The sequence below is a fragment of the Loxodonta africana genome, chromosome 4, assembly GCF_030014295.1.
Source record: "Loxodonta africana isolate mLoxAfr1 chromosome 4, mLoxAfr1.hap2, whole genome shotgun sequence".
Taxonomy (NCBI): Eukaryota; Metazoa; Chordata; class Mammalia; order Proboscidea; family Elephantidae; genus Loxodonta; species Loxodonta africana.
The window spans coordinates 93,254,566-93,281,759 of NC_087345.1; the positions used below are offsets into that span (position 1 = coordinate 93,254,566).

General features: G+C 38.5%; 2 protein-coding genes across 5 annotated transcripts in view; one reads left to right on the plus strand and one right to left on the minus strand.

Annotated features, from left to right (window-relative positions):
* SPMIP11 (sperm microtubule inner protein 11) overlaps positions 1–5,056 on the minus strand; it is a 31,531-nt gene extending 26,475 nt beyond the window's left edge. Inside the window, exon 1 of the mRNA XM_023555846.2 lies at positions 624–5,056. Coding sequence (XP_023411614.2) covers positions 624–768 — 145 coding nt within the window. The 5' untranslated portion in view covers positions 769–5,056. The remainder of the gene's footprint in view (positions 1–623) is intronic.
* On the plus strand, positions 4,934–26,724 carry CCNT1 (cyclin T1). Of its 4 annotated transcripts, none has more exons than XM_023555837.2 (10): positions 4,934–5,197; positions 6,879–6,960; positions 12,374–12,487; positions 16,914–17,042; positions 19,197–19,257; positions 20,629–20,691; positions 22,025–22,070; positions 23,375–23,538; positions 23,711–23,781; positions 24,761–26,724. In XM_023555837.2, the coding sequence occupies exons 1-10, from the start codon at positions 5,037–5,039 to the stop codon at positions 26,168–26,170; spliced, it is 2,301 nt and encodes a 766-aa protein (XP_023411605.2). In that variant the 5' UTR covers positions 4,934–5,036; the 3' UTR covers positions 26,171–26,724. The 4 variants fall into 4 exon arrangements, with proteins under 4 accessions (XP_023411605.2, XP_010594546.3, XP_064140379.1 ...); XM_064284309.1 differs by lacking the exon at positions 4,934–5,197 and adding an exon at positions 8,366–8,412 and having other exon boundaries at positions 6,902–6,960; XM_010596244.3 differs by lacking the exon at positions 12,374–12,487 and having other exon boundaries at positions 4,937–5,197.
* Positions 26,725–27,194: the final 470 nt, after the last annotated feature.

Sequence of the window (27,194 nt, forward strand, 5' to 3'; positions counted from 1 at the left end):
TTCAAGGCCTGCTTCCCAACACCTCTCTACTTTACCTTTCATCTGTATCCATGTACTTGGAGTTCACATAATATTGCTCTCAGGTCTCTGTTCCTATCTGTGCTAGTTCCCTTCTTGCCTACTTGGTGAACTCCACTTATCCTTCGACACTCAGTTCTAGAAGCATTTCCTCTGTGAGGCCTTTTCTAAAGGATCCCCTCATTCTCTTTCAAAATCCAATAGTATTCAGGTATTTCCTTCCTTTATGGTTTCATAGCATTTCACACTTAATCATATGCTAAATTGTAATTTTTCTGTTTGCATTGCTCATCTTCCTCATCAGATAGTCAGCTACTTGATAGCAGGGATATCTATTCAGTCACCAGCAAAGGTCTGGCGCATTGTTGGTGCTTAATAAAGGCTGACTAAATGAGCAAATGAGTGAATGAGCATATTCATTCAGTTGAACAAATTGGGTACCTTAATAAAGCCCTTGAGTGACAGAAGAGGAAAGCTGAATGGGTACTTTCACTACTTCAGAATTCCACCTAATACAGCTGCTGGTCTTGGGGGATAAATCTCTAACCCCAGCTAGGAAAAGAAGTGGTACGCCTAACCCTCCCCCCACTCTATATTCCCCTTACTTGTTTCTTCAGTTTTGTCCTTTTTTTTGTTCCGAAAAGAATTTTGATATCCCAATAGATATAAGTTGAAGAAAGCCATCTCAGCTCTGCCTTGTCCTCTTCCGGAATGTTCAGGCTGGAGCACTGGACTCTGTTTAGTAACCATGGTAATGTCCTAAAGAATTAGTATGACTGACACTCCCTTTGTCTAATGAGGCACAGGATTTATGGGTTCACAGTGGAGCTCATGTGGAAGCGGGCTAAACAACTTGAGGAAAAAAGAGGAATCAAGCGCCAGAATCCTTTTTCTGCCTTAGTCTTATTTACACCTTAAGCTTCAGAAGGTGGTAAGCAGAAAGAGCACTGACTTGGGCTCAAATCTTAGCTTTGCCACTTCTAGATATCTGACTTTCAATAGATTAGCTAAGCCTGCTTTTTATTTTAAAAAAGAGCAATGATATACGTATCTCATACAGTTATGAGAATTACATGATACAGATATACACAAAGATTCTTAGCACCACGTTCATCACATAAGAAGCGCTTAACAAGCATCATTTAAATCTGAATCTGATACTTCCAATGAGTCTTTAAATTATTTCAAGCAGCGGTATACTCGAACGTGCTCATACTGTGTGTGAGAGTGGCTTGTTAAATTTTCAAGAATTTTGTGAGCTGGTTGTTAAATAATAAGCTATAATTAAAAATTAAAGTATATTATTTCCTACAACTGAATAAGCTATACTAAAAACGAAGGTGAAAAATATTCCTAACTCATCTTGCCCTAATTATTACACTATATTTTACTATTTTCTATGCTCATGAGGTTATTTACATCTTTTGTGCCCGTATGAAGGAAATACTAAATAATGGTATGCACATGTCTTCCCAACTCCATGATCAGTGATGTCACATTGATAGCTTGAAATCAGCCACAGTAGAATTTACACCACAGAAATTGGCAAATGCTATAAACAAGAGCTCGATTTGTTCTGTTGACTGCCATTGTCTAGGCTTAAGTGATAGAGAAAATGTTAATACTGCAGATTAAATTTAAAAGTATGTCATATCTATAATCATTACATTGTCAACAGCGAAAAAAAAATCAAGCAAAATTCTTTCAGTATTCAAAAACCATTATCTAATTCAAATAAGTTTCTCAAGTCACTCACAAATGAGTGAAGTTCTGATATAAATTTTCATTGTTTCACTTTGATCTCATGATTAATTCAAGTGAAAATATCAACCAACATTCAAAGCTACACTCTGGCAATTGCAACCACAGGTTGGCTACTGATTTAAGAGTTTGGCAAAAGTCAGTGAATGTATTTTGTGACAATCAGTTGGCTATAAGAAATTTACAATGAAGAATATTGTATTTCTTATTATTATTTTAAATACATTGTGTGCTATACATCCTTTATGTCAGTAAAATTTACAACTTATATACACATACATACACATATTCTGGACAGCTGGTTGTTAATCATTTACTCACACAAATACCACGGCTGACCTCATCAAAAGTGGAGTTGGAAAGAGCTGTGTAGTGGCACACCATCTCTTCCTATTTTAAGTTGGAGACTACAGGAATGTTGGCAATAAACTATTTTAACAGTTGTAAACGGTAATGTTTGGCATGACTGAAAAAGTTGGCATTTATAAGCACAGTCGAAAATGAGAACTACAAAATATGGTATAATCCTATATCCAGAGCAAATTAGCCCAGTAAGTAGAAGAGTAGCCCTGTAGGTATGATTTCCAGGAAACAGAGTCTTAATATTTTTTTAAAGAGGAACATTCCTCTGGCTTAATTGTTCTTTTGGAGACCCTGGTGGCGTAGTGGTGAAGTGCTACGGCTCCTAACCAAAGGGTCGGCAGTCCGAATCCGCCAGGCGCTCTTTGGAAACTCTATGAAGCAGTTCTACTCTGTCCTATAGGGTCGCTATGAGTTGGAATTGACTCAACAGCACTGGGTTTTTTTGGTTTAATTCTTCTTATAGGGCAAATTGATTTGAAGCCTAATATTCATTTGATATAAACACGTATCGAACACCAACTACTACGTGCCATGGTGTTCTGTTAATATGCAAAGATGACATTTAAGATCATACAACTAGTTCAAAGAGCTGAGATTTGAATCCAGGCCTGACTCAAAAAACCCATCTCCTTAGAAATTATGCTACCACTGCTTCCTACTTTCAAATAAATATATCTTCAGTCAGAAAACACTTGCTTTCTCTGATTTGTATAGGTCCCCTCTTCTGTAAGGCTGGGTAGCCACTGATTAGCAGCCACATTGCCTGATGCCTGAGAGATACCAGCACATTTTTTCTTGGAAGAGCGGCACATTCAAAATGGAGTCATCAATCCAAGAGATTAGGTGGAGAACCAAACACAGGTCAGAAAATTAAGCAAGAGGGATCTGAGAGGGATAGTTTTGATTGTTTAAAAGACAACATACATGACTACACAAGTGAAAAAGTGTTTATTTTATTAAAAAGAAAAATGCCTGTGATGGAGGAGGCTTAAAATCATAAGCTTTTTTATATTACAACCCGAATTAAGTAATTTAAATCTTCCTGAACTTCAATTTTTCTGACGTAAAACGGGAACCCTGGTGGTATAGTGGTTAAGTGCTATGGCTGCTAACCAAAGGGTCGGCAATTCAAATCCGCCAGGCGCTCCTTGGAAACCCTATGGGGCAGTTCTACTCTGTCCTACAGGGTCGCTATGAGTTGGAATCGACTCGACGGCACTGGGTTTGGTTTTTGTAAAATGGAGTTAATACTAATTGAAAGCAGCATATGGTGTGTGTGTAGGGTCTAAAATGGAAGAAAATACTTCTGAGAATGAATTAGAATTAAACAGGCTGAGTAAGAGCAGCCAAGTAGAGAAATGACAAAACCCAAATTATTGTAAAAGCAAGAGTACAAGAGTCAGTTTGCCAGTATGGAAATAACAACGGATAGCGCAAACTACTTAATATCCCCCACTGTCAGTTTCTTTATTGTAGGGTGTCGTGAGCATTTATTTGACATATATTTGACTATGTAGGAGGGCCAGGCCTGTACCAGATAGTGCTGGATGCAAACGAACGTGGCATGATCCTTCTCTCAAATAATGTCAATACAGTATAGTAAATACTACAATAATAATAATCACATCTACTGAATTTTTCTGTGTGCCAGGTATCATTACAAGTGCTTTTTAACACGTTAAATCTTCATTTAATTCTTCTCACATCCTAAGACGTAGGTACTATTATTATCATTTCCATTTTATAGAAAAGGCATCACTACAACCCGTTGCCATGGAGTCATTCCGACTCACAGCGAGCCTACAGGACAGAGTAGAGCTGCCCCTTAGGATTTCTGAGGCGCGGCTGGTATACTTGAATTACTGGCCTTTTGGTTAAGGCCGAGCGCTTAACCGCTGCGTCACCAGTGATCCAGAAGCGGCACTGAAATGTTAAGTATCTTAGCCAGAATTAAACAACTATCCAGTGTTGAAGCACTGACACATCTTGGCAGAGGGCAGAAAACAGGAGAGGAACTTACAAATTTTGCTTGTGAATGGTGCTGGTGGAAGCTTCCCAGGAGCACCACCCGTTTTTAAAACAGGGATTAAAATATTACCATCTCCAGGTGTTGTGCCAAAAAATTAAACGAGACTCAAACTCATTTAAGATCAAGTATTGTGCCGGGCACATGGTAATCACTAAATTAATGCCGGCAATTAATTTCACTTTCTTCCTTTACATTGGATCACTGTGATAAAGCATAGGAATATTTTCATGGCTTTGGATACAGACCGCAAAGTGGCTTTTCAAACAGACTATAACTACTTTACATTGCTAACAATTTAAGAGCCTTCTGGTTGCTTTATGCTTCGAGATATGATAGGGCCACTCGCTTTTATTGCTCTTTTCAGTTTCTGACGGTCTCACCTAGTCACTTTTTTTCTCTGCTTGTTCCATTTTATCGTCTCCTCCTGCCCCAAGGAAATTCTCGAAAGAGCCGAGGCGAGGTGAGAGATTGAGCACCCGATCCCGCCACGACTGTTGCCTCGCCCCCTCGCCCGGGGCGCGAACACTTAGCCTAGTAATCGCGGGAAGAGGCGTGATTTTGAGCAAGAACTCCTAACCCCACCCTACCTCTGAGGGTCACATGATTGGTGCCTGCGTCCCAGACCCGAGGTCTTTCCTGGTCGCCTACTGGCTGTTAACTCGGCTACAGGGTGTCGCGAGGTCCATTCCGGAAGTAATCCCTTTGACCATCACCTTACGGGCGGAAGCGTGTCACAACCTAGCATTCGACCCTTAGCGGAAGTTCGTCACGTCGCAGTTGCCTCCGCACAGCGGATGTGTGTCGCCCCTTAGGTGACACTGGGAAGTGCTTGCAGCCTCCGCCGCTGCCTTCTGGTTGAAGCACTATGGAGGGAGAGAGGAAGAACAACAACAAACGGTGGTATTTTACTCGGGAACAGTTAGAAAATAGCCCATCTCGTCGTTTTGGCTTGGACCCAGATAAAGAACTTTCTTATCGCCAGCAGGCGGCCAATCTGCTTCAGGACATGGGGCAACGTCTTAACGTGTATCCTTGCGGCCTAGGCCTTCGGCCTTGGAGTCGGTCCCGCCATGCTCCGGCGTCTAGGCCTCAGGCTCTGTCAGGGACAGAAGGGGGAAGAGGGTCGTTAGGGGCTGGATGTCCAGGTGGGAGAGCACATGATGGGGCGAAGTGAAATTCATTGTTTGCGCGAGGGAAGCGAGGTGGAGTTAACTTCCCGCTCGCTCACCATTGCCATCAGCCTTGCTGGGAATTCGTATCCTTCGCAGCGTTGTGTTTTAACCGCATTTTCCTAGTTTCTCTTCAGTGTGTTCTGACGTCTTGCTTTGATGACTTTTTCAGAGTCTGCTTTTCCGCTATGCCCTAAGGGTCTGGTAGGTGTTTCATTGTTGAGAACTTTTCCCCCAAACTTAGTGTGTGAAGAGTTTTGAGAAGTTCAGAAACTGAAGGTCTTATAAAGGGTAACCTAGAAGTAATGCCCCAGCAACTTAGGTTCAAATTTTGGCCCTCCCACTTAGTAGCTAAATGACCTGACAAAACTCTTAATTTTGTCATCTAAAATGGGATGATATCTCTTGCTTTTGGTTCTATGCCCAGCAGAGTGCTTGGCACTCATACTCTCAAATAGCAGTGATTTTTAGTGTTTTATAGAATTTCAGAGGAAGGAAGGAAGGATGTCCGTTTAGATTTGTAGGGATGGAGATCTACAAATCTAATGTTTTAAAAAATCGTTTACAAATTATCAGTTTCTTCTTAAGTTACTTATAGTACTAATGTTTATTTTTAAAAATGAAGTAGTTTGTGTGACCCCCCCCCCCGAAGTGTTTTTGTCTTTGTGGCTGAAAAAACTAATAGTGTTTAACTTCTTACCAATCTGCAAATAAAAAATTATTCTTGTTCAAGAATGTAACTCTTGTTTAAATGATGTGTTGCTGACTGTAATTTTTGTGTCTTAAGGTTGTGCTCATCTCAGAAGAGATGTCCTCTATTGTTGCAGATACCCAGTTTACTTCCTTAGCATCCAGTCAGTACTAAGCTAAGCATTTTTGTTTGGAGTTGTTTCAGCACCTTCTTGTGTGTTGTTTTTAAGGTTGTTCTCATCATGGGAGTGCCTTCTGAGGTCTTTAGATGTACAGCTTTTAAAAGTTTTTCCTAAAAAAAAAGTTTTTCTTGCTGCTGAATGAATATCAAATCATTCCACAGTCTTTCTGGCCCCAGAGGTTACCATGTGAGATGGCTTAGTTTCCAGAGGCAGAGGAACTAAAAGTTAGTTGCTGGAGCTAAGACGGTGAGGGAGATAGTGGAGAGGGACCCACAGGCTAGATCACAGAGGGCCTTGTAAATCACATTAAACAGGTACCCTGAGCTAATGATTAATACACTGTTGCAGTTGGCAAGTGACAGGTTTAGATTATATATGGTCTTGTTTATATCCCATCTTGATCCAGACTTCCTGAGAAGCTCGTTTGCTATTCATTCATTTATATTGAATACCTGTGTTGTGTACGGCATTGTGCTAAGTGTCTCTTGACAATTAGTAATTTGGTGTAAGAAAATGACCTGGTCTTTAGTATGGAAAGGTAAGTGTGATTTTCATTTAGCGGCATCTAAGGTGCTTGGCTATATGATCTTTTTTAGGAGGAGATCTTAGTTTTGGGAATTATATTGTCTCCCTGCCTGTTTTGGGGCCTTAACTTGAACACTTTAGCTCACAGTTGACTATCAACACTGCTATAGTATATATGCATCGATTCTACATGATTCAGTCCTTTACACAGTTTCATCGAAATGTAAGTATATTTTTTTATATGGTGTAATTCTTTTGTGGCTGATTCCAACTTCCTGTTTCTTTTGTGGTTGGTCTTTTCAACTAAACTGGGATTTGAGCTTTAGAAGTTAAGGTTGATCACTGTCATTATATGCCACACTGCTGATTTAGTTCCAGTCTTCCAGTTTTCCTATGAAGCATCCAGTTGTCTGGTAGGTTTAGTGTAACGTAATAGGTGGATTCTCTAGTAAAGAAACAGAACATTTGAACATAACTTTTTTTAGTTGAGGAAGTAGCATTAGAGGGGAAATCATGCTTAATTTAAGCATAGCTTTTTGAAGTGGTAAATGATAGTATGGGCACAGGAAAATAAGTCTTTGACAAAATTCCAGTCAGCGACTGGTTGGACGGGGAAGGTGCACTATATGATAATGACTGGGGAAATGACTTTTAGGAACAGGAAAATGAAAATAATAATAAAGGGATTTTTCTTTTCCTGGACAGAATTTAAATAGTGCTATTTTCACTTTTGCTACCTAAAATGGTCCTATTTAACATTATTGTAAATGACTTGTGAGTGCATAATGATACACCAGCTGCAGGTAAGACTGTATTTGGTTAATAAAATCTCAAGTTAATAGGGATAACTTGATGAATATTTCATATGGATTTGTGAGTCAAATATTTCATTGTGGTTAATGCTTTTGAGGAAAAGTGTTTTGGACTTCTCATTATTATCTGGGTTCTGAGCTGGGAGCTGCCTTATGCCATGGGAAGAAGAACTGTGAAACTAGACATTGCTCCTGTAATGTAATCAGTATTGGGAGTAACTGCACAGGAAACACCTTGAATTTGTGATTTAAGTAGTCGTCATTTTTGCTAGTATGCAGTCAGTGTGGCTTTCTCCTCCCCTTAGGTCCCTGTACTTCCAGCCATTCCCTGCCTCTGGAGAAAAAACTGCCTTATTTACCTATTTATTTTTTAATAATATTTTATTGTGTTTTTTTGGGTTAAAGTTTACACAGCAAGTTAGGTTCTTATTTGACAATTTCCATACAAATTGTTCAGTGCTGTTGGTTACATTTTTCACAATGTGTCAACATTTCTCTTAATTGTGTTCTGGTTGTTCCATTTCCAGTACTCTAGTTTCTCTGCCACCTTATCTTCTCATCTTTGCATTAGAATAAATGTTGACCTTTTGGTTTCATGCAGATGGTTTTTTAGTAGAGCGCTGTCTTATGAATAATATACTTTATTTTGTGTGCCGTTTTGCTTACACTCCCTTATTAAGAGATAAGCAGTTTAGTACTTAAAGGTACCTAGCACACCCAGAATGGAAGGTAGTAGATTAAGAGAAACTTGGAGTATATAGCTTTCTTGCCAATTCTGAAGGTTTTCTACAATTCTTCCCTTTTTTTATGATATAGACTTGGAATCTGGAGTGAACTAAATCTCAAATCAATATGTCTACTAGGTAGGTTAATATACTTTCACCCACTTTTACCTTTTAAGTCTTTCCTTATTTCCTGTATGTTAAGCTTAGCAAGGACAGAGACTCATATTTCTATATGTCCTCCTAAATATCTTCAGTAAACTTGTTGAATGGATGAGTGCTTTGGTAATTATCCAGTATAAAAAACCTATTGTCATTGAGTTGATTTTAACTCACGGCAACGCTGTGTATTATGGAGTAGAACTGCCCCATAGGGTTTTCTTGGCTGTGACCTTTATGGAAGCAGATCGTTATGTACTGCTGGATGGATTTGAACCACCAACCTTTAGGCGTAGTTGAGTACAAACCATTTGTGTCACCCAGGGACCTTATCCAGTAAGGAGATACTCTTTTGACTGACCTTTCCCTAAATTCAATGATCTGTTTAATTTGGGGTTGTCGATCTTCTTTTTTAAAAACAAACAAACATTGCAGCCAAGTCAAATTCTGACTCATAGCAACCCTACAGGACAGAGTAGAACTGCTGCTGTAACAGAAATACCACAAGTAGATGGCTTGAATAGTTTATTCTCTCACAGTCTAGTAGGTTAGAAGTCCAAATTCAGGACGTCAGCTCCAGGGGAGATGTTTCCTTTCTGTCAGCTCTGGAGGAAGGTCCTTGTCATCAATTTTCCCCTGGACTAGGAGCTTCTCTGTGCATGAACTCCGGGTCCAAAGGATGCACTCTGCTCCTGGGACTGCTTTCTTGGTGGCATGAGGCTCCCGTGTCTCTCTGCTCAATTCTCTCTTTTATATCTCAAAAGTGATTGGCCTAAGACATAACCTAATCTTGTAGATTGAGTCCTGCCTCATTGACATAACTGCCATTAGTCCCATCTCATATCATAGAGATAGGATTTACAACACATGGGACAATCACATTAGATGACAAATTGAACAATTCACGCAATACTGGGAATCGGGGACTAGCCAAGTTGACACTCATTTTTGGGGAGCACGATTCAACCCTTGACAGTTTCCAAGGCTGTAAATCTTTATGGAAGCAGATTGCTGCATCTGTCTCTCATGGAATGGCTGGTAGGTTCGAACCACTGACCTTTTCAGTTAGCAGTCCAGTGCTTAACCACTCACCACCAGGGCCCCTTTGATCTTCTTTAGAGGATTGATTTTAGGCATATTCTGGAATTAACAAATCAAAAATACAGTAAAACCTGCAAAAGCCAGAGCCTGTGTTAGAAGGAAAACTCCAATATTTTCCTCTAAAACAAGGGATATAAAAGTGTTAAGACTGCTGCCTGTTAAAGGTAGAAAACTTGTAAGACCTGTGTAAAAAAGGGGCTCTCACAGGTTTCACAGTATCACCTTTTTAATATGTTAATTCTAAGAGTTCTAGCTGGATGAATCCAAAATCAGATTTGAGAGGACTTAATACATTGTTGCGGCATTGATACATGTCCTATCAAGTCCCCGTACTTTTTTTTTGTTGTTGTTATAAAGGTGATAAATGCTCATGGTGTAAATAAAACAATACAGAAATGTATGGTATAGAAAGTGAAAGCTTCTCTGTTATTGTACTCTTCTAGAGGCAACCATTGATAAACATTTTGGCATTTAGTGTCCCAGACATTTTTCTGTGCCTTTGCTAACATTTATGTATTTCAGTAAACATACTATACTACTGTTGTACAACTTCCCTTTACCACTTAACAGTATATTTTGGACTTTTTTCATATCAGTTTCTCATTATTTTAAATAACCTCATAGTGTTTCTTTGTGTAGTACCATAATTTATTTAAACAGCTCCTTATTTGTGGATATTTGGGTTGTTTCTAGTTATTGTTATTATAAATAACATGTGGCATTTCTTGTACATATTTATTATACTTACATGGGTATTTTATTATAAATTCCTATAGATGTAATTGCTGTATCCAAGGGTATGTGTAGTTAAAATTTTTGTTGTGTCAGTTTTCCCTACTGTAAGATTATACATTATACTGTAAGATTATACATTGTTTCAAGCAGTGTAGGAGGGTCCTTTTCTGTACACCCTCATGATCAACAAATACTCATTACCTTACTTCCTCACTGTTTGTCAAGTGCTAGCCGTACAGTGGTAAATAAGGTAGATGAGGTTCTCAATTATTTTTTTAATTTACGTTTCTTTTTTTAAAAAATAACATTGTTCGTTGGGGGAGAGCAATTGGGAGTATGTAGCAAGGTGTATATAAGTTTTTGTGTGAGAGACTGACTTGATTTGTAAACTTTCACTTAAAGCACAATAAAAATTAAAAAATAAATAGTATTGTGTTTTCAGCGAAGGTTTACACAGCAGTTTAGGTTCCCATTCAGCCATTTCTACACAAACACAAGTTGTTCAGTGACATTGGTTACATTCTTCACAATGCATGAACGTTCTCATTTCCATTCTGGTTGTTCTGTTTCCCTTAATCTATTTTTTCTGCCCCTTTACATTCTCATCTTTGTTTTAACGTAATTGTTGACCATTTGTTCTTAAACAGGTGACTTTTTTTTGTTTTTAATTTTTGTGAAAGTTTACAGAGCAAATTAGTTTCCCACTTGGTAGCTTGTACGTAGAGTGTTCCATGACATTGGTTTCATTCCCCACAATATGCCAGCACTCCCATTTCTGTCCTAGATTCCCCATTTCCTTTTGTCCTGAATTGCTACCCCTTTCTGCCTTCTCATCTTTGCTTTTGGGCAAATGCTGCCCTTTTGATCTCCTATAATTGCCTTGTTCTAAGGAGCATGTTCCTCTCAGGTATTATTGTTTATTTTATAGGCCTGTCTATGGTTTGGTTGAAGGGTAGTCTCCAGCAGTGGCTTCAGTTCCATTTCAGGAGGGTGTCTTAGGGCCATAGTCTCAGATTCCTCTACTCTCTGTCAGACCAGTAAGACCAGTCTTTTTCGTGAATTTGATTTTTTTCCTGAAGTTTTTCTCCTCCTGTGTCTGGGACCTTCTGTTGTGATCCCAGGCAAAGTAGTTGGTAGCCAGGCACCATCTAGTTCTTGTGGTCTTGAGGTCCTGTAGGCTGTGGTTCATGTGGTCTTTTAGACCTTTGGGCTAATTGTTCCATGGGCCTTTTGTTTTCTTAAATCTCTTTCGCTCCAGGCAGTAAGAGACTACTTTGTATCTTAGATGGCTGCTTGCAAGCTTTTAAGACCTCAGATGGTACTCACCAAAGTAGGATGCAGAACTTCGTCTTCAAGAGCTATGTTTTGCCAGTTGTGCCGATGTACCCCGAGTCTATCTTTGCCTTTGAACCTAGAGCTTTGTCTTGTGAGGTATTTGGTTATCTCTAAGAAGTTGCCCTGACTGTGGCCCTTCTGTGCTTGATTGTCTGTATTAATATTTAAGCAGCACCTACAGTTATGTATGTAGAGATATCTACCATCAAACCTATATCAGCAGGTGGGTGTGTTCCTTTATACCCTCCCACACATCTTGGCATATATGTCTACCTGTGTATCCATTTGGAGCCCTGGTGGCGCAGTGAGTGGTTAAGAGCTCGGCTGCTAACCAAAAGGTTGGCAGTTCAAGTCCACCAACTGCTCTTGGAAACCCTATGGGCCAGTTCTGCTCTGTCTTATAGGGTCTCTATGAGTTGGAATCAACTCGAGGATGATGGATTTGGTTTGGTGTGTATCCATTAGTAAATTAGTGTTTGTTAATTTATATTTCTTAAATTAGTGAAGTTGAGCTTTTCTTATGCTTATTGATTGTTGTCCTTCCCTTTAAAGTGAAGAACTGACTGACTGAAAAATTGACTGGTTGACCGTTGATGCTTTTTGCCCCCTTTTTATTGTTTTGATTTATTATTTATATGTTTTCTTTATGTCTTAGAGCTGTTTGTCAGATGTGATTTTTTTTTTTTGAATTGAGGAAAACACGGTAAAGCATACAGTTGTGAAGTGTGTACCTTGGTTAATTTTTGCATTATATGTATGTGACTATAATCAGGTCAAGATACACAGCTGTAAAAATGGCATGGGGGCAGCGTCTTACATCCTCTATCTTCATGAGGGGCAGGAGAATCAAGATCAACATTCCAAGGCTGATTCTTATGAGGCACAGGTCAGATATACCTCCTCTCTCCGCCATCTTTACCAATTCTGGCAACAGCCATCCATCCCTCCCAGGGCACTCTGTACTTCTCTGCTGAATTTGATAATTCATTGCATTGGCTACACAGAACTCACAGACCATATTCACAATTACAAGGTTTATTAGGGAAGTAACTGGTTACAGTTCAGGTTCAGGAAGGCTCAGGATACAATTCTTCCATCAGGACAGCCTCTTGTCAGCTGTGCCCACACAGGCCTCTCTGGCTCTCGGCCGCAGCCCTGCTCCTTGGGCAAGTGTTACAGATCTCTTTTAGCTCTGCTGAGAACTGCCCAGAGGCACCCCACTCTGCCAATAAGCTTTGGCCCTAAGGCACTCAGCTCTAGTTCCCTTGGGTCAGCAAACCTACCTCCAGCAAGTGCCCAGAAGCATCCTACTTCTCCAACAAACCTCCTGCCCTAAAGGCACTCAGCTTTCTCGTTCTGTGGGCCGGGAAGCCCTCTGTGCTGTCTTCTGGTGATCTCTCCTGCTGCTGTTTATCTGCCACCACTTCTCCTTGTCTTTAGTGTTACAGCGCTGTCTTTGTTTCTCTTAGTCTTCTGGTTCCAGGAGCTTCTCAGTACAGGGATCCCAGGCCCAAAAGACATGGTTCACTTTCTGCCCTTGGCCCTTTTTCTTGGTGGTGATGAGATCCTCTCCTTCCAGCCTCTGGGATGCCTTATTTTAAGCAAAATGGACCAATCCCTTCCTTAGGGTTCTGTAGACCTTATATGCATGGTCCTATCCCCACATGGGTGCTATGAACTTTATTTGCATTGTTAGCAAGCTATCCAGTTCCCTTGGGGGGCCACAATTACCCTATTTGTATACTCCCACCCAATCACTTGGGTAGGAGTTAACAAGACCATGGCGAGAAAGGCCATACAAAAACAATCCATATAGATCTTAAAAGAGCATAATGCTCAAGGCAGACATTTTTTACTAGTTAAGCTAAACTATTTGGTTTTAAGAAGACTTCAGGGGATATTTTTGGTTTAAGATTTAAAGATGATCTCAGGGCAATAGTTTTAGAGGCTCATGCAGCCTCCATGGCTCCAGAAAGTCTGAGTTCCATGAGAATTTGAAATTCTGTCCTGCATTTTCCCCCTTTCGTCAGGATTCTTTAGTGGAACCTTTGATCAAAATGTTCAGTAATGGTAGCTAGGCACCATCCAGTTCTTCTGGCCTCAAGGCAGAGAAAGCAGTTGTTCATGGAGGCAATCAGCCGCACATTCCATATCCTCCACCTCCTATTCCTGAGTCTTCTTCCTCTCTTGTTCCAGGCAAACAGAAACCAGTTTTTGTGTCTTGGATGGCCGCTTATGAGCTTTTAAGTCCCCAAGCACTATGCAACAAAAAACTAGGAGGTAAAACAGAAGCACCAAACGCCATACTAGGCCAATTAACTGGGATGTCCCATGAAACCATGATCCTAAACCTCCAAATTAAGAAACCAAATCCCGTCAGGTGTTTAGTTGTACATAAGCAGCCTCAGCAGGTACTTTTTTTTGTCATTGTTGTAAATATATCAGACAACTTTTGCTGATTCAACTTTTTAAATCGGCTCTGCCATCCTGCCCTTAATCAGTGCAATTATTTCCATCACCATTCACCCCTCCCCCCCCCCAGCCCTCAGGTAACCACTAATAAACTATGGCCTCTATACATTTACCTTCTTTTGTCTTTTTAATATAAGTTAGGTCATACAATATTAGTCCTTTTGTGATTGACTTATTTCACTCAGCATAGTGTCTTCAAGCTCCATCCGTATTGTAGCATGTATCAAGGCTTTGTTTCTCCTACTGCCTGAGTAGTATTTCATTGTATGTATGTACTGTATTTTGCTTGTCCATTCATCTGTTGATGGGTATATGTATTTTCATTACCATAAGAGTAAAAGAAGACAAAGTAGAAAATGGAGATTTCTGTATAAGCCCATTGTCCAGAGATAATCCTGTTAACATTTTAGAGTGTATCTTACTAGAATTTTTATCTCTGCGTACAAAATACTGTATTTTTTGCAAATTGTGTTTTCAAAATTGTACTGACTCGTGTCCCTACAGCAGTCATACCTGTTGGCTTTATGTGCAAGCTGCAGCCACTAGATATAGTGGTCAACCACTAGACTTTTATGAGAAGAGAGTGGGGTGAAAGGATACAGTCTGGGATTCATGAGTTCACACCATTAGATGACTGCAGCTGGCGAAGTTTATGGGAAGTCTGCAAGTAGGTGCCTTCTGCTTGGGGGAAAGTAACCCCAGAAACCATCTGCAGTGGCTTCATGTAGGCTGGAAATTGTGTACCAGTAGAATACCAATGACGAAGATGATGCCTAAGTTAGTGATGATGATGACATCAGTTCAGAAGTCACAGGAGAGCATCTGCAGGCAGCTCTCAGATATTTCAATGATGATAGTGACAAGGAATCGGACTTTGAAAGATTCCGGGAGTCAGATGATGAAGATGAATAAAATGGCCTATTTTAAGATGAAAACACAGTTTCTTGTGACTTTATCTGTTAATTTCAAAGACATTATAAAAAATTATATTTCAGTTTAAGATTTATGAAAGCAATAAAATATAAACAACATCTTGTAGTTTTAGGCCTAGGATTGTTTCTTACTTACTCATTCCTAGCACTTTGTGCATTCCTACTCTTGGGTTTTAACATGGTGTCTTATTTCCAGCCTGAGTCCATTCAGGTCACCGTTGGTTATATTTGGTTTGGGAAAATGCCTACCTTAAATTTCCATGAGATCAGTTTTATCCTGGTAACATTAAATCTGTTGGACAGAAAATAGAATTGAAAATGAAGTTGGCAACATGTCAAAAAATATTAATATAGCACATTTATGAAAAGTATAATGTGCATGTTATTTGGGTAAAAATACGTTATTTCTGTACTGCTTAGATTATTAAATTTTGTTTATATATTTAAAAAAATTAATGTTTCCCATCCTTCCCTCCTCCTAGTCTCTCGGACCACCAGATTAATTTTCCTAAATATTTCTTAGCCTACGTCTCTTCTAAAATCTTTAGTGTCAGTCTTAAAAATCATTAGTGCCTCACATCCCATTGTCTATAATAACTTATTCAGGTTAGTGTTCAAAACGTTGCTTCAAGCCCACATGCACCACACCTTTGTTCATGCCCATTTTCCTCTGGCCCCTCTTTGTTTATACTAAAATCTAGAAATAGATATGAAACATTTTCAAACCTTCAAATACAACTGAAACAAATGTAAAGGAAGAAAATCGTTACTGTGAATTGAACTGAATTGGTGGCATAAAACCTGAAATCTGTTCCAGAAAGATATTAACGTAGATATAGCAGCAATACGAATAAATATTAGAACGTCAGTTTTATTTAGTAAAGTAAAATAGATATTTAAATTTTGTAAAATGCTTTATTTCTTTGACCCTTAGTGAATTCTAGCTCTTGCCGTTTACATTTTTGACTCTTTGAAATTATTCTTAAGATTCAAGAAAAGTTCCACTTCCTGAGGTTTCCCAGAACGCCAAGCTATGTTTATGTCAGGTTGCACTAATCTTTTAAATTATTTAGTATCTGAGTTTGTTGTTTGGCTGTGTATTGGCTTGAATTGTTTGTTTCCTAAATGCCGTGGAGTCAGTTCTGACTCATAGCGACCCTAAAGGACAGAGCAGAACTGCCGCATAGGGTTTCCAAGGAGCGCCTGGAGGATTCGAACTGCCAACCTTTTGGTTAGCAGCAGTAGCCGTTAACCACTATGCCACCAGGGTTCCCGCCTTCTAGGTATAACCCTTGAATATAACACTGTGGTCTGTGTTCCTTTTTTTTGTTATAGATTTATGATTCTTAGGTATATATAACTGAGATATAATGCACATAGCATGAAATTCACCCTTTTAATGTGTACAACTCAATGTTTTTTAATATATTTAGAAAGTTCTGTAACTATCACCACTATCTTAATTCGAGAACATCTTCATCTCCCCAGAAAAAAAAAACTGATACCCATTAATACTCACGCCCCATTCTGTGTGCTATTCTTTCCCCCTTCCTCCAGTCCCTGGCAACCACTAGTTCATATCTCTGGATTTGCCTGTCCTGAATATTTCATGTATTCTCTTGGAGTCTCATTTTAAATAGAAAACCATTTACTTAGATCTAGTAGCTTCTTGCATAGATAGTTTTTAATGAAAGATAGTTGGTTGAAGGATTGAAGGATTGGTGTTCATAAGTGGACATGGGTAAATGGATAGGAGGGGGGAGGACATTTAAGTAGATGAAAAAGCATAAATAAGAGGTGATGAAGTTGAAGCATGCAAGGAACTTAATTTGTCTGAGATTTAGCTCTTTTAGGTCTACCTTGATCTAGAACTAAATGGTAAATATATTTGATTTTCTTTCCATCCAGTCTGTGGCTCCAGCAGCCTTATTTCTAGCAGCTAAAGTAGAGGAGCAGCCGAAAAAATTGGAGCACGTTATCAAGGTGGCACATGCTTGTCTCCATCCACAGGAATCACTTCCCGATACTAGGAGTGAGGTAGGAGGTTAATTACACATCTGTTTTTATTTATTTATTTTGATTCTAACTTAATTTTGTAACATTGACTACTGAAGTCTGAGTGGGTATCTTAAAGCAACATTTCAGTGTTTGTTTTTTCCTAACAAACAAATGGAAAAAAATTATATAAATTTTACGGCAAAAGTCAAGTGTGCTCATTGTAGTAAAATTGGAAATGAAGAAAACAAAGAAGATATATTACCTAGATATCACTGTTATTTCCAGCTTTTCTGAATAGCTATACATGCCTATAAGGTTTATAGGTTTTTTTCATGTACTATATCCCAGATATCTCTTACAGTGGTTGCTTGGGTCATCCTTTATCAAATTAATAAATGAAATTGTGTATTTTCTTCTGATCACATTGTAGAAAGTTTTCTTTCTTCCTTTTTTTTTTTTTTTTAATGAATGAATAGCTTTCCCTAATGAAATATATTTAGTGTTTTGCATAGTAGGGTCTTGACCTCCTTCATTTTCTCACTTTGGACTATACCCTTTCTTTCACTTTTAACTATACAAGTACCTCTTGTTGAAAAGAGTAATTGTTCGGGACTTTTGTCCAGGCCTCAGACTAATACCATGGGTCCATAGAATTGAGTTTAAACAAACAAAAATTCTCTTTTTTTTTTTATACCATCTCCTTTTTATTTCCTTCAAAGCGTATTTACATAATTTCTCACCTAAGTCTCTAGTACTTGTGAGATGATTAGAGGGAGATATTTTCTCCACTCTCTGGTAGCTGGCACTGGCAAAGATAAGGATTTATTCAATATCATCAAGCAGAAAGACGTGTGTCTCTCTAACTCTCAGCTCAGGACTCGTTCTCCAGTGGTGTCCAGTAGAAACATAATGGGAGCCACACGTGTAATTTAAAAAATTTTAAACTATTTATTGAACTTGTTTAAAAACTTCATTTTTAAAAAAAGTGAAATTAATTTTAATAAAACATTGTATTTAACCCAGTATATCTAAAATATTATTATTTGATTGTGTAATCAATATTGAAAAGTTATTAATGAGGTATTTTATATTCCTGTTTTTGAACTAAGCCTTCAAAATTCAGGGTATGTTTTACACTTCCAGCACAGTTTTGACTAGTTACATTTCCAGTGCTCAATAGCCACATGTGGCTCGTGGCTGCAGTTTTGGCCAGCACTGATCTGAGAGAATTTTTTTGCTTATTCCCTTTTCCTTTGAAGTCCTCTGTTAAGTTTTAGAAATCTAGCATTACCCAAAAGGAGAAGGTATAACAGGAGTCAAATGTTTGAGACCAATTAAATGCCTACAGTAGTATAGGAAGGCCCTGCAAGTTCATTTTGATGATGTTGAAAAAAGGTATATTTTTCATTTTCTTAGATCTAAACCACACAAACTTCAAAACCTAAAATATCAGTCTGAAAATGCACCAAATCTTTGGTGGTTCTATTGTAAAACAATCCAAACTCGTTGCTGTCGAGTCGATTACAACTCGTAGCGACTCTATAGGTCAAAGTAGAACTGCCCCATAGGGCTTCCAAGGCTGTAATCTTTACAGAAGCGGACTGCCATGTCTCCCTCAGAGCAGCTAGTAGGTTCAAAGTGCTAACTTCCGTTAGCAACCAAGCACTTAACCACTGTGCCGGCAGGGCCATTCTTTCAATTGTAAAACCAAACCCGTTGCTGTTTGAGTCTATTCTGACTCATAGTGACCCTTTAGGACAAGGTAGAACTGCCCCGTAGGGTTTCCAAGGAGTGCCTGGTGGATTTGAACAGCCGACCTTTTGGTTAGCAGCTGTACCCTATAGGACAGAGCAGAACTGCCCCATAGGGTTTCCAAGGAGTGCCCTGGTGGATTCAAACTGCTGACCTTTTGGTTAGGAGTGTGGCTCTTAACCACTATGCCACGAGAGTTTCCTTCCTTCTTTTGTAGTTACATATAGATAAAGTGTTATTTCTCAGTGTGCCACTTTTTTTTTTTTTTTAAAGGAGAATCTGTACTGAACGGGATAAGAATTTTATTTCAGTTTCTACCTACCTCCTAACTCTACCCTTGCTTTTGTTGTTTTGGTTTCTCTGAGAGGGGTTGTTAGAATTGTTCAGACTTTGTATATTGTGCTTTTTGGAGGAATAATTTCTTGGTATTCTCACTTGTAGGCTTATCTGCAGCAAGTTCAAGATCTGGTGATATTAGAAAGTATAATTCTGCAGACTTTAGGTAAGTTTATTTTCCTTTAAAACATCTAAAAAATTATTATGTAATATAATGATATGACTTTAATATTTGCGAGATACGAAACAGGAAGAAAATCCTTTGGAAAGGTTTTTGCAAAGTGGTCATCTGTTTCCAGAGTCTCGAGATTGTAGAGCTCAGAGTTTAACGTCGACATGTACCATAGGTAGAATGCAGCTACAGCTGACATTTGAAATAGCAGTAATTTTTTTTTCCATTCTAGAGTTCACAATTTGGATATTAAGGTTTAGCAATTTTTAACCTGATAAGTAATGGTAGAAACTAAAGAACTTCCATAGATTTTTATGGTCTGCTTGTTAATGTATTTAGATAACAGCATTTGTTTTTAAAACTGGTAACCCAGTGTATAGAACAGCAAAGTGGAGGTGAAGGAACACAAGCTATAGCTGTTGCATGGGCAGCACTGATGATGTTCTGTTGTTAGCATAATTTTCAGCAGAGAATGTGGAAGACAAAGATTTCCTTCTTGTTTTAGGCTATCATTTTTTCTGTAGTAGGGGAAGATTTTATGATTGTATTGGGAAGTTATTGGTACAGCTGTATTTTATTACACATATAGACATGAGTTTTTCAGAATTTGTCTGAAGTTAATTTCTGCTAATTAACTTTTTAGTTGAAATAAGTTATCTTCAATCTAATTATGTTTCAGGGGACAATGATATGTTTCTAACGGAGTACATCATTATTAGTACTAACATTTTAATGTGGAAACCAGTAAAGTCTAATTTGCAGGAATCAGTTATCCTTATAGAATAATTCATATCATATAAATTTCTTAATAGAATTTCTTTACTTGTATCTAGAAAAATTTATTTACATGCTCCAAGAGCGAAACTTATTCAGAAACAATTTTCATAAATACACTCATCTTCCACTAAGTAATTTTGCTAAAGACCATTTGAGATTGAATAAAATGACCATTACCTATTGCAGTCAAGATGATGAAAAGGAACAAAACTGAGGTAAGAGAGGTTAAGCTTTAGAAGGTAGTCATCGCTTTTGAACCTAACCTTGTGTTAGGCTCACTTAGGTTCTTTTGTCCCTAAAAGAGTGTTTTGTGTTCAAAGATTATTGCGGGTTCTTGAGATTGCATTAAGCTTTGTTATTTTAGTGATATCTTCTAGCTCAAAAAATAGCAGCTTTGGAGATAATGCCTCTTAGAAGAGTATGCTGCCTATTTTGTGTGATTCTCTTAGTCACTGAAGAGCAATCTGGAGGGAAGTTTGGAAGTGACTTGATGGCAACAGGTTTTTTTAATTATGACCCAGATAAAAGAAGTATAAAATGTCTTGATTATTTTTGGCTTTTTAAACAGGTTTTTTTCTTCTCTTTTAGGCTTTGAGCTAACAATTGACCACCCACATACACATGTGGTAAAGTGCACTCAACTTGTTCGAGGTAAGGAAACTTGAGACAAATATCTTAAATTGTTTTTACCATTTAAAATTTCTATTTGCTGTTGACAAATACATAATACGACTTCTTTGGCAAAAGTTAAATTGAAAGGCCTGCCTGACTTAATCAAAATGAGTGGTTCTAACTGGGTTTTTCTATTGGGTTCTTAAAATTAATGTTTTTTAATATCTCCAGTTAAAGAGTTAGTCACTTAAATATATTTGTCAAAACCGGGGGCAGATTTTAAAAAGCCACCAAGTCATAAGTATCTAGCAGCAATTTTAAGGATGTCTTCGGAGTGATTCACCTTATTTTGATTCTAGGATTGATAGCCCTGGGTACTTCTCTTGTAAAGGCCTCACAAAGGATCATCTGCAGTTTTACTTGAACTTAATTCTATGACTAGCAGTCCCTTATCAGGGCCTTTCTTTTTATTCTGGTTTAATTTTAATAGCTATAGTTGAATGAAACCCAGTTCCTCTTATTTTTCTTGAATAGTAATATCAAGAATATCTGGACACCATTGTGCATTTAAGTGTTTTTTATAGTCTTGTAGACTAAACTGAGGATTGGCCTATTTTATATTTCATCAATGTGTCTTTCATCTGAAAATTCCTAAAGTTTTCCCAAGTTCTTTTTTATATTTGAAAGCATTAAAAAGTATATAGTGAGCAAGGATAGTGTTAAACAGAGATGGAATATATACTAACACTGAGAAGACTTAAATTCTTAAGATAAAAATTTGCTTTTCATCCAGAGTTTTTTTTTTTAAGGAGGGATATGGTTTTTTAATTGTAATTTATTAACTAATTTATCTGTTATATGATGATTTTGGATTTAAATCAGAGACTACTCATTTAAAAACTTTTCATTTTTTCAGCAAAAGTCACTTTTCCCAAATATATCAAGATCTTCTAGATTCTGACTTTGCCTCTAAAGTAGTTTGTCTTCTAGTTCAGTGTTTCTCAGTGAGCCCTTGCATCAGAATCTCTGAGTTACTTATTAAAAGTGCTTGTGCCTCTCTCCAAACATAGTGAGGCAAACTTTAGGGAGGATGCCCAGGAATTGCATTTTAAACAAGTAACTCAGATACCTGGCATGCAGAATAAAACTTGACTTCCTAGATCTGGAAATAGCGTAATTATTAATATTGTAAATAAAAATTGTCTATTTGTTACCTTTGGTAGAATGTAAGTATCAGGTGGTTAGGGACCATGTCCATCTAATTCACCACTGTATTCTCAGTACCTTGAAAATAATAAATACTTACTAAATATTGAGAATGAATGGAACTAATAACTTTTCTCCTCCCACCTCTTTTTTTTTTTTCTTTTAGCAAGCAAGGACTTAGCACAGACTTCTTACTTCATGGCAACCAACAGGTTTATATTTTAATTTTTTTCCCTCTCTTTTTAGGGTAGAACTTAACTTGGGTTGGAATTGTCATTTTTTGAGAGGCATGTGGAAAAATTTCAGGTCTGGCACATAGTAAACTAGGACCCAAAGACCTAGGCACGGAAATGATCTTTGATATAATAGGTAATTCTTTGGTAAGTGTAGACTTACCTTAAATTCCATGGTGCTTTTTAATTTGCTACGGTTATGTAATTACCTAACTCAATTTTGCATTTATTACTTTGCCTTAAAATATCTAAGAGCACAGTTCTGAAAGTTTAGGTAAACTTGAGGCTCATTGACAGTGACTGAAAATCTAATTTGGAGAATTCTAAAATGCTTATGACATTTTAGAAGATTCTTTTTTTCTCCAAACAAATGGGCACTTATATGTGTAAAGAATCACAATTCTTTCTTAAAAAAATTATTAATACATAACGTGTTACCAAATGATCTGTTTGCTCTCAGTTCCAATCTATTGGTTGTTCTTGGAAACCAAAGATACCTTTAATGACTGTCAGGGCTAAGAAGTTCATTTTCATAGCCTGATACGGGAAATTTTTGAAATAAACTATCAGTCAAGCATAGTCACACAGTGATCATCTGTTCATTATTTTAAATAGCCTAGAACTATGACTAGCAAGAGTCAAGATGATTTTCAGAGTATTTTCTTAAGTATTTGATTTAGGGATCACACACACCAGAAATCTTAATAATTTTCATTAAGGTCTGAGCTTATTCTGAGAATAATACCCAAGCCAAGCTCATTGCATCAAGTTGATTCCTACTCGTAGCGACACTGTAGGACACAGTAGAACTGCCCTATAGAGTTTCCAAGGAGCGCCTGGTCAATTCGAACTGCTGACCTTTTGGTTAGCAGCTGTAGCACTTAACCACTATGCCACCAGGGTTCCCCTGAGGATAATAGAGTAGTAGTAATAGAGTAGAAAACGGAGTACCTTTAAACACCCCTATACCTGCTGGGTGATATACTCAGCCTCTTTTTTGGGGCTGGAGGTAGGGGATGTCCCTGGTCAGTGTGTAGATGATGTGCAGTCAAGGAATTTGAAAATGTTGTTACTTGAGCAGATGGATTAATAGAAAATCATACTGAGTGTTGGATCAGAGCACTGAGTATTTCTTGCCCTTTTTGCTCTCCAGTGTTTTTTTTTTTTTTTTTTTAAGCTTTTTTCCTCTTTTTTTTTTTTTTTTTTAAATAATGGAGAGTTTTAGCTTTGGGTTCAGAATTGAGAGCTCATGATACTCTCTGTTTCCTTCCCTCTGATGTCAGCCTGCATTTGACCACATTTAGCCTGCAGTACACACCTCCTGTGGTGGCCTGTGTCTGCATTCATCTGGCTTGCAAGTGGTCCAACTGGGAGATCCCAGTCTCAACTGACGGGAAGCACTGGTGGGAGTATGTTGACGCCACTGTGACCTTGGAACTTTTAGATGGTAAGTTTTAGAGTAAGGGACCTGGAAAAGCACTTGCTTTTGATCTGTCACATATATGGCCAAAGGTGACTTGATTTAGATGAAAATAGTCAGTTAGTTGAGGTTATTCTTGCTTCATTACTTCTGCTTTTCTGAGTCTTTTTGAATGTTCTATTTTTTTTTTTTTTGGTAGAACTGACACATGAATTTCTACAGATTCTGGAGAAAACGCCCAATAGGCTCAAACGCATTCGGAATTGGAGGGTAAGAATTATTGCTGTCGGCTTCTGGAACAAAACCAGTTTCTTACTTTGCACCAGTGAATATACCAGAATTGGATATGTACCCTAGTTTTGGAATTTCCTTTTTTATAGTTAGGCAGTAATCATGACTTCAACTTCATAGCTTGGATACTAGCCCAGAAGTCAGTGGCTGTAGTTGATAGCAGGATTTGCTTTGTGTTATGCAACTCTTATGATATGATCATTTGGTCAACAAAATTGGTTGAGTATTTTCTGTGTGGAGACTTAGGGGAAAAAGTGGCTTCTCTGGGTCACTGAGTATTAGCTTCTGGTGGAGCCAAGATACAGATTTACAAGATTGGAGCTGGTAACATAATTTTATCTTTGACATTACCTGTTTTTATAATGGATTTTAGGGTTTTGTTTATTTTTTATAGATTGCAGTGTGAAGTTGTATTTAAAAATTTTTTCAAAGTCTTTTGAGTAGTAGAATCATTAACTTCTTTTCTCCAGTGGTTATGTTGAAATTTGTTTTAAAATGTTCATTTCTCAAAAAGCCAGAGTGAAAGTTTAATTTTATTTTCTTGGTTGAGTGAGTTGCAGAAGATGAGTTTGCCTATGGTTGGAATGAAGCTTGAGAGCATATAGTTCATCTCCTACTTTCATATAAAACCTCTCCAAAAATTCCAGAATTTGTTTATGGACTAACTGCAATTATAAGCAGTTGTAGAAGGCATAGATGTTCATGAGTTATTTTTATATAAGCACAGGTTTTTTTTTTTTTTTGTTACCTTATTACATTGATACAAATTGTTCAGGCTCTAACTGATATAAAATCTTATTTTTTCTGATGGTAATAATTCTTGGATCTCATGGTAGGGTAGCCTCCTGCTCATGCCCTCTCTAGTACCTTAGTGCCACAGCAAGCATGATTCACCCATATCAGTCTTTCTCCACTTAATAAATTACGTGAAGTGAAGAGGTTATTTGCTTCATTCTAGGCATGTCAGGCTGCCAAGAAGACAAAAGCAGATGACCGAGGAGCAGATGAAAACACTTCAGAGCAGACAATCCTCAACATGATTTCCCAGAGCTCTTCAGACACAACTATTGCAGGTTTAATGAGCATGTCAGCTGCCTCTACCACAAATGCAGTGCCTTCCCTTCCAGCCACTGACGAGTCATCCAGCAACTTGAGCAGTATGGAGATGTTGCAGAGTGAGCATTGGCTGTCTTCTCAACCTCCTTTTAAACTGGAACCTGCTCAGGGTCATCGGACTAGTGAGAATATAGCACTTATAGGAGTTGATCATTCCTTGCAGCAGGATGGTTCAAATGCATTTGTTTCCCAGAAGCAGAGTATTAAGAGTGTGCCCTCAGCTAAAGTGTCACTGAAAGAGTACCGTGCAAAGCACGCGGAAGAGTTGGCTGCCCAGAAGAGGCAATTGGAGAATATGGAGGCCAATGTGAAGTCACAGTATGCATATGCTGCCCAGAATCTCCTGTCCCACCATGACAGCCATTCTTCAGTCATTCTGAAAATGCCCATAGAGGGCTCGGAAAACCCTGAGCGGCCTTTTCTGGAAAAGGCTGACAAAACAGCTCTCAAAATGAGAATCCCAGTGGCCGGTGGAGATAAAGTTGCCTCTTCTAAACCAGAGGAGATAAAGATGCGCATTAAAGTCCATGCTGCAGCTGAGAAGCACAATACTGTAGATGACAGTGTCACAAAGAGCCGAGAGCACAAAGAAAAGCACAAGACTCACCCATCTAATCATCATCATCATCATCACAATCACCACTCACATAAGCACTCACACTCACAGCTTCCAACTGGTTCTGGGAACAAACGTCCGGGTGATCCAAAACATAGTAGTCAGACAAGCACCTTACCACACAAAACCTATAGCTTGTCTAGTTCTTTCTCTTCTTCCAGTTCTGCTCGCAAAAGGGGCCCCCCTGAAGAGACTGGGGGAGCAGTGTTTGATCATCCAGCAAAGATTGCCAAGAGTACTAAATCTTCTTCCATAAATTTCTCCTTCCCTCCTCTTCCTACAATGGCCCAGTTGCCTGGGCATAGCGCAGACACAAGTGGCCTTCCTTTCTCACAGCCCAGCTGTAAAACTCGAGTTCCTCATATGAAACTGGATAAAGGCCCCACTGGGGCCAATGGTCACAACACAACCCAGACGATAGACTATCAAGATACCGTGAATATGCTTCACTCCCTGCTCAGTGCCCAGGGTGTTCAGCCCACTCAGCCTCCTGCATTTGAATTTGTTCATTCTTATGGCGAATATCTAAATCCACGGGCTGGTGGGATCTCTTCCCGATCTGGCAATACAGACAAACCCAGGCCACCACCTCTACCATCAGAACCTCCCCCACCACTCCCACCCCTTCCTAAGTAAAAAAGAAGAGAAAAAGAAAAAAAACTTCTTTAAAAAAACATGCCTTTTTTTTTTTTTAAACTACTGATTCTGGACTAAGAAAATTACTTTCCTTATGAAATACTTCACCCTTTTTGGACTAGGGAATAAATTGATACTGCAAAGTAGGTGGGAAGGTGGTAGAGGGCCTTGGTTATTATAGCTACTGCCTCAGAAATCTTAACTATTTTACTATAGTTTTTATTGGTATTAGGGAGGTGGGAATGTGTTGAAGCTGTGAAGGATTAAGAACACTTTCCCTATTCTTGGCCTCTCCACCTCCTAATTAGATTGATTGGAGTTGATATCTTCTTCCCTCTTCTTGCCAGGACTGAAATATGGAGGGTTGGCTTTATCAAACAATTGTGGATACTTTTGGGGTTAATATATCAGAAGAGAGGAAGTATTTAAACGTCAAAATCTTTTAAGAGACTTTTAAAAAATAATTTAAAGAAAGTAAGTTATCTGTTTAGTTTTTTTATATAATCGGGAGGGAATAGGGATTTTGCTGTGTGTTATGAGATACATAGCAATGACTCGGGGGGGGTGGGTGGGATTGGAGGGTGGGGATGTGTGTGGGGGGTGGGGGGGGGTAGGCTCTTGGCCAAGAGTTCTGAAATAGGCTCAGGCCGCTTGAAGTGTTGAGACCTTTTAGTGCGTATGTAAGTGTGGTTATGTGTGTTTTAAAGTGTGCGTGTTTAAAAATCATGTCTTACCATTCCCTCCCTGTCCCTCACCATTTTCACTTCCCATCAGTCTCCTAGAGAGAACATGGTGTGGCCTTGCTATCATAAAGGAAGGAAGAGGCATGTGTTTGACATGGCATTTTTCCCTTTATGCTGTGATTGAGTGGTAGCCCTCTAAATTCTATTTTGGGCGAATGCAGCCTGACTCAATTCCATTATAAAACTTCCTTTAACCCCCTTTTCCCTTTTGATGCAAAATAAAGGTGGGGTTGAAGAAGGGTTGGAGAGCAAGGCCAGCTTTTGCCCTACAGAATTCAGTG

Bases quoted from the DNA above. Each gene is read 5' to 3' on its own strand.
- CCNT1 (XM_023555837.2), top strand. From the start codon at position 5,037: ATGGAGGGAGAGAGGAAGAACAACAACAAACGGTGGTATTTTACTCGG. The intron at 20,692-22,024 runs GTAAGGAAACTT...TTTTTCTTTTAG, and splicing joins GTGCACTCAACTTGTTCGAG to CAAGCAAGGACTTAGCACAG. The intron at 22,071-23,374 runs GTTTATATTTTA...CTCTGATGTCAG, and splicing joins TACTTCATGGCAACCAACAG to CCTGCATTTGACCACATTTA.